Consider the following 7,673-nt stretch of genomic DNA (forward strand, 5'->3'; position numbering starts at 1 on the left):
GCATTTGCAGTGGATCAAACGATAGACCACGTTACTTCTTTTTAAAAATGCTCTTTAAATTGCAAGAAAAAAAATCACAGCATAGAAGTAAAAAAAAAAAAAAAAAAAAGTTTAGTCAAGATTTTACTGGAAAACAAGAAGCAATCCTAAGAGCAACTTAAAAGCAATCTTCAGAGTGAAAACTAAAATAGAAATATGACACAATGATGTGCTTACTTTTAGGCTAGCTAAAGTCTTGGAAGTTTAATTAAGTCCTGCAGCTGTTTCCATGCCCTCTACAAATATGGGGCAAAGATGCTAACATCAAAAGCCATTCTGACAAAATGTGACATGAGTTAAAGTAATTGCATTATTAGGTAGGAAGAATTCCAAGTATGAAAAAGTTAACTCCCATTTTTGTCCAAAAAAAGATTTCAGGCTCAATAAAAAAACGAATGTGAAATATTACATTAAATAAGGACCACACTCATGTAGTTGAATAGTCGTAACATTAACAAGGAAAGTAATAGTTCACAAATCCCAGGGATTACTTCTCGGGGAAGTTACATGAATCCAACAGGTGACTTGAGTCAAGACTTGAGCAAAAACTGCTGAAAAAATACTGACTGGAGCAAAATGTCCTTGCCTTCTCTTTTGAGGCTTCTTAACAAAGCTTCATCTTCCTATATGAAATTTAGTTCTATCGAATTATCAGTTATTGTGAGTAACCACTGTTCTTGAATGACACAGCACTACTCAAGTTAATTTTTTAACAGTTAGATCCTATACACTTCTCTTTCTTCATTCCCCTCCCAAGGGGCAGAAAAGGAAATTACTGGATGAGTATTTACATCAGTTTCTTGACTGACAAAAGAATTCAGCATGATATGAACAAGCAAGGAAAAAAAAAAAAAAAAAAAAAAAAGATTTCACATAAAGAACTACAGTTGAAGACAACTGCAGAGCCTGATACTCTGTTAAGAATAAGTTAATTGCCAGTCCAAAAAGATAAAATGAAGGCATTATTCTAATGCAACCCCAAAAGTAGTCAAAAACAATTCAAAAAGAAAAAGAACAAAACAGAAGTACCTGATACACTGGGTTTGTATGTCTAACATTACAACAATGCTTTAGAAATTCCCCAAGAAGATTTCAAATCAAAGCTAGCAACAGCACTGCTGCGTTATCACAGCACTGTGTTTTTATTAATTTGGGTCAGTTCCCAGGTCTACATTATGTATTGTTTCATATATATGAAATTTAAAAATACTTCAGGACAAACATTAGTCGGCAGATTACACTCAGGTTCAAGAGGCAGATCCAGTTGTTAAAAGCTAGCTGCACGACTGAGAAAACCTTTCAACCTTTTAACAAGGAAAAAAAATCATTACAAATAATATTACAAATAATCTGAATTACAGAGGAGAAATAGCAGAAGAAAAAATCTTATTCAGCAGTAGGCATCTACTTGCAGAAAGGTTTGAACACTGAATTGAGGGCCTCTTAAAAAAATCCTACCACAAAAAAAAAAAAAGAACACATACATACAAACAAACAAACCAAACTGTAAGAAGAAACCTGTAACAAAGCAGTTAACCTGCAAATATGATACAGATGAATAAAAACCATGGTTCTTTCACAGGCTATCTGCCTGACAGATGCAGTTAAGCAACGTTGTTTCACCTTGCAAAGTATACCCTGAATAAGAGGAAAAGATGAGACAGCATTAGGTGAGTGCCCTATAAAATCAGAAAAAGGAAACCAATATACTCACTTTTATAAGAATATAAACTGTCTCATTTCTTTTGATTCTTGTAAATTTGTCATAGCAGCACTTTAGCAAGTTAGAATCGTGTATTTCAGAGACAGTTTGGTTCAAAAAAATCTTTTGCTTTGATGATCGGGTAGATCACTGTTCTTTTGATCAGAAAGAATAGTAGGGTTATAACAATTTTCAAGAGGACATACAGAGAAAAGTAATCAAGTATAGTTATTCCCTGACAGTTTCTAAGAGAACACCAGAAAGAGGAGCACAGTCACATCTGGGCATAAGCCTTTTTTTTTTTTTTTTTCAGCTGAGTGAGCAAACAGCAGAAGCCTTGCTATCTTAGAAACGGTACAAAACACCTGTTCCACAAGACTTCAGAATAAATATTATTTGAGGGTTTAACAGAAGTTCTTAAAGATATTATTTATTACCTCAAAAATTATCATACTGGCATGTCTTCAGAAAAAAAAATTAAATGCCCCTTACAAGATGCACAAACACATTTCAGCAGAACTCTGGACAGTATATACACTGTAGAGATCTGACTTAAACAGGACAAAATGCGTTTGCCTGCCGCTGCTTTTAAAAAACACAGTCATCTTACATGACTGGCAATTTCGAAATATTTCAATGAGACAAAGGGATAGGTATGGTTCTGTTGCCTACAAGAAAAATAAAAATTTAAGAGAAGATAAGTACGAGAAACTAGAAGGACACTGGAGCTGTTCCATCTCCCTACTTTATAGATAATACAAAAACATTCAGGAATAAACATAACCTTAGGACTTCTATTTAAAAGGTTCTCATATCTGCAAAACAAACTCATTGGCAATTAAAAATGTATTTGATGGGGAATACTTTATACTCAGTCATATCTCAACCATTTCTAATGCAATCTGACAAGAAAGTGTATGTATAAAGGGACAAGCTTGTACTGCAGAATTACCTTGTATTACAATATAGCTTTTTCAGGGTACTCTTTTTGTAGTTGTCAGGATCAAGAAATGGCACAACAATTTCTCATACTGATGTTCCCTGAGCAATGTAATTATATAAACACTATATGATCTCAATGTCTTAACCAGTCGTAACTACCTCCCTAACATCCCATTTCTAAACAAGAGCTGGAAATGCCTACAGCAACTGACTGGAACCTTTTACAAATAAAAATTAAATATACACAGAATGAGAATGACCAAGCACCCTGAAGCACAGCAGCTAAAAAATACCTTGAAGTAGTTTGAGATATAATGGATGACACATAGCAGGACATTTGAAAATTATTTATGAGCTAGGAATGAGAAAACAAAGGTATGGAAGAACTAGTTAGGTGAGCAGCGTGGCTAAAATAAAAGCCATGTTTGTTACTATAAAGACATTAAATTTATTAAATATTAATAAAAAATAAATATTAAGTATTAAATTTACCCAAACCAGAAATCATCACTCACAAAGGAATGTTCAACCGTTTTTCATGTTTAAAGAAGGGAAAAAAGTTCATTGTCACCACACACTATTCATAGCCTTCAGTATATTCAAGGAATTGATATTCCCATCAAAAACAGGCTCACACAACATGATAACCCATCCAACAGACTGTACACTAATTAAGGGTCACCACAGTTGCTAGAATAGATAAACTAAATTTTGCATATATCCAGTCACAATGAATAAGCATTGTACAATTTGATGAAGTTGAAGGAAAAAGTTGCAATAATTTAAAAAATCAGTGTATGATCCAATCAGACATTAATACTCCTAGGAAAATTACATGAGTCTTTGCAAGACATAAAAAAACATATGTTCTCCTTAAAACTAGAAAAATAAGTAAAACACATGATGTCAAACTTTCAAATTAATAATTTAGACCATCTTGATCATTAAGACAAGATATACAGAAAAGACAGGAAAAGCTAGCTTCTTAAGATGGTGGGAAAAGTTTTAATACCTTCTAATGCACGTTGTTTTCCATCACATTCTCCACTGGGACTCTTTCCTGCATCTGCTTTAGTTCCTTCTGCACTAACAGCAACTGTTGTATCTATTACTGATGTTTTATCATTTATCTCAGAAACCTACAATGTTATAATAAAATATTACTATTTAAAACAGAAAGAACAGGTGTGTGTGTATATATATGTGTGTATATATATAGATATAAAAATAAAAGAATTATGTTCAAATAGATTTTAAAATCTATCAAAATAGTCATAAAGCCCATAAAGCCATCCGGAAGAATTTCTCATAACTGCTTAGCCCTCATTTAACTAGTTGAAACCATAATCTATTATAAATAAACTATGTGCAGCAATTTATATTTTAAAGATAAACTTAATTAGACATCTAGATAAAGAGAAGCATTACAACTTAGAACAGTCAAGTCTCTGAGATTAACCTTAATTTTCTGTCCTTTCCCACAGAGTTTGTTAAAATCTATATATTTAATAATCAAATTCTTATTTGTATTTTATCAATCCAGTAAACACAGACTTGTTTTTTTCCCCCTGTGCAATACTGTATTAGTAAAGATAGTTTTCTGGAGAATTCTGGTCCTATTCTTCAATAAAGGGTTTTTCACTAACTAGTAAGGCTGTCAGCTATGGTTCAGTATTGTCTGGAGCATAACTTGAAACAAATCAATGTTTCTCCCCAGCTCAGAATTACAAGATACAAAAAAGTTCATTCTACAACACCGGTTCTCCTGCAACTTCTTGCTGCCTGGCCCTTAATCTTTATTTATAAAAGGCATCTTCAATTCATAAGGATTTTTTTCCATAGGCATCAAAAGATACCTATGATAAAAATTTAGGCCTGTAGGTTCTAAAAGAAGTGATGCACCATCACTGTATTGTTGCACATCACTAGAACACCACAAAAATAAATAATAAATACTTACCTGGCATTTAAGTCTCTCATGTGGTGCTGTTATGGTGCAGTAATTTAGAAATCCAATCCAGAACTGCTGGGTTTGTGGAAATATACAACTACACAGTCTGCCTTCTTTAAACTGACATAACTGTATTTGAGCAGTACAGAGACTTCTAACAGTCCACATTTTCTTAAAAGTAACCTCTAGATCCAGATGATGACACTCTCAGAAGCTGTTTTACCATGGAGCTACATAGGGAATATCAACAGATGACCTCTTGGACACGACAATTATGCAGTAGAAACTTTCTCTCTTCTAAACATAACCTGTTTAAAAACATCAGAAAACAAAAACAAAACATGAAGTAGCTGAAAGATAGCTGCACACCAATGCCCTGACCCTGTAACAAGGCTCCCTTCACAGCCCCCTCACATTTAGCTTTCAAGGGACTGCAACCCAAAACATAGATGTGTTAACAGTTGATTTGTAGAAAATGTAACAGTTTCAGGCAGAACTTTTCAGTAGCTACTTCTCTCTCTCTCCAGCACCCATCTGGCACTGTGCTATTGAGCACCAACCATAAACTGAGTTGTTATTTCAAGAACAGGAAGAACTACCGTTGATAATAATGCAGAGACCAAACAAACAAAGTCTCCCTTATAATTAACAATATGACCAGGTTGTTCCTTCTGTCCCTGCTGAAAAATTTGCAAGGGCTGTTCCAGCCACTTAAGCCAACTGCCCGCAAAACCAAAGCGGTGATGCTGGAGCCTGGTAAGTAAGACTTGGGCTTGCTGGTCAGTACCAGGTAAACCTGGTGCTTTTCTGAGGTGCAAGGGTCTCACAGGGGTTACACACAGATCAAGCTATAAGTTTGGTTTATACCCAGCAAGACCCAAACTGCAAACACAGAAATGCACTTGCTTAAACAAGCTCTTGCCTTCATCACCAGTGCAAGACGAACAGTGCTGTTCTGGGGGGGGGGCAGGGTCTCAACTCCAAATTTAAACCCACTCAGGTGAGCTTCAGGTTTTCCACTTCATCTGATGGGCCGTAAACTGCGGCTTACAAAGCAATGTGAGTATTCCTCCCTCCCCCCACGCCCAGTAAACAGCCACCATCAACAAGCGACACAGAGCTCAAACTGCCAGACGCACTCTTCCCTTATAACACCTACAGCAAGCCAACCAACAATATCAGCGATCGCGACGTTAAGGGAAGCCACGAAATCTTTTACACTCGAGCCAGAAAGCCAATGTTTCAGCGGGCCGCCTCCTTCCCGACTGCAGCCTTAAACACACAGGCACGCACCCGCCCTCTCCTCTCCCCTCCCCGCCCCTCCCGGCGCCCTGCGGCGGAGCCAAGATGGCGGCGGGAGCCGCGGGCAGCCCCAGCCGCACCTCGCCCGCGGCGCCCAGCGCCGGCCGCGCCGCCTCGCCCCGCACCAAACCTCGCGAGACCTCGGCGAGGCTGCGGGGAGGGGTAGGGGGGAAGGGGAGCCCGCGGCTGGGGGAGCCGCCATGATGTGGGGGCTGTGTCGCAGTGTGTGTGTGTGTGGGGGGGGGGGGGGCGGGGGGGTGGGTGTTAATGCTGCCTCTGTGCCACTAATTGCTCTGAACTCAGCGCCGCACCCACAGGCATAGGCTTGAGGTGGTACAAGTGGCTTTTCTGGAGTAGGAAATAAAAGTCTGCAGGATGTGGAATCATCCCGCGAAGTGCGTACACAGAGGCGAGACCCTGCTGTAACATAACCCGGCATTGCACGTGCTAGCCTGTAATGAAGATAAATTAGCAGAGTTTCGACCGGCACGTAATATTTAAGACGTAAATAACAAGGAAAAAAAAAAATAGTTTTTATTACGCATATAGGTGATCTAGGTCACAAGAAATGCGAACAAACGCACGTCGCAGAGTTGGGAGGTGCCGGTCCGCGCGCTGCTGCTGGGCACCAGGAATAAAGGCAGTGCTGGCGGCGTGGCAGCGTTTGGGAAACGTGTCTGGAAGTGCTGCTGGCATCTTCCTGGTTAATACAGCTTTGGAAGAGCTTTCTGGGAGTCTGATCCCTTGCCTTGGATTTTATTATTTATTTATCTATTTATTTATTTATTTCCTGTGATAAGTCATGTTCTCAATCTATAAAATACAGCTTTTAAAGAAGGGGAGAGAGAAATTAATCAAAGGCACAATCCACGTTATCCTCCTAATTGGAGTAATACGGAAATGTCTTGAGTGCCATTTTCACAGGGAGGAAAGGTGAATATCTGGCATATTCACATGAATGGTGATTTGTAAAATATATATATACAAAAATATGGACAAAATAAATGTAACTGATAGAAGATACTGATATTGTGCATAAAACATTGTTTTATTTGAATTTTCTGTGTGTTGAGGAATAGTCCTTTAATACTTCACAAAAGGTGTTGCACATGGTTTTGGTGGTTTGGGAAATTACTTAAACTACAATTTGATGCAAATGTTTTGTATGGACAGGAAGAGGAAGTGGCAGCAACAGCAACTGACTTGCAGCCCAAATCCACATGAAAAAATGTTGCAAAAGAGGGCCCTGTGTTTGTCTAACACACAACCAAACCATCTTATGGTGAAATTACTGCCTTCTCTTTTTCTCATCCTGTACTTTTTCCCCATATTGACAGGATGAGCTTGTGGATGAGAAGGCTGGATAAGACGTACTGGTGGAAAAAGAATATTTCATTAACTACAGGGTTCTAATTTGTAGCAGACATTCGTATGGAGAAAATGTTTACATCTGAATTGATACTCTGGGTGACAGTTTAGGCAAGTACAAAAGTCACTAAAATAGCAGGAGGACCCTTGTCATTCTCATCTGTCCAGAAGCACATAGATTAATGTTAAGTACATTCGTTAGCCTCTTCTTCCTTCTGTTCTGAGTCTGATCTATTTATTTACTGGAAAATTAGTGATATAGATTAAGATTATTAGATTTCTGAGTTGGTGAGAATTAAACCTTTAATCAGGGATAGTTCCAAGTACAGGAAAAACAAGTAATTGTCAAGGACATTGGTTAGGGAGATG

The 7,673-nt window shown here is 37.9% G+C and overlaps 1 protein-coding gene across 9 annotated transcripts in view; it reads right to left on the reverse strand.

Moving 5' to 3' along the window:
- The window catches only part of PNPLA4 (patatin like phospholipase domain containing 4), a 50,558-nt gene extending 44,471 nt beyond the window's left edge, over nucleotides 1-6,087 (reverse strand). For 3 of the 9 annotated variants that reach the window (XR_011096740.1, XR_011096750.1, XR_011096755.1), the window contains exons 1-3: nucleotides 5,794-5,961; nucleotides 4,644-4,942; nucleotides 3,696-3,822 (exon numbers count right to left, since the gene is read on the reverse strand). Coding sequence is in view for 6 of the 9 variants with exons in the window: in XM_068682416.1 (XP_068538517.1) it covers nucleotides 3,696-3,822; nucleotides 4,644-4,802 (286 nt within the window). In the remaining 3 variants the exon portion in view is untranslated. Of the gene's footprint in view, nucleotides 1-3,695; nucleotides 3,823-4,643; nucleotides 4,943-5,556; nucleotides 5,766-5,793; nucleotides 5,970-6,016 lie in introns of those variants that run through there. The other 6 variants (XM_068682416.1, XM_068682408.1, XM_068682426.1 and 3 more) reach the window with 6 other exon arrangements.
- Between the last annotated feature and the right edge of the window lie 1,586 nt (nucleotides 6,088-7,673).

Source organism: Anas acuta, chromosome 1 (genome assembly GCF_963932015.1).
Source record: "Anas acuta chromosome 1, bAnaAcu1.1, whole genome shotgun sequence".
Lineage (NCBI taxonomy): Eukaryota > Metazoa > Chordata > Aves > Anseriformes > Anatidae > Anas > Anas acuta.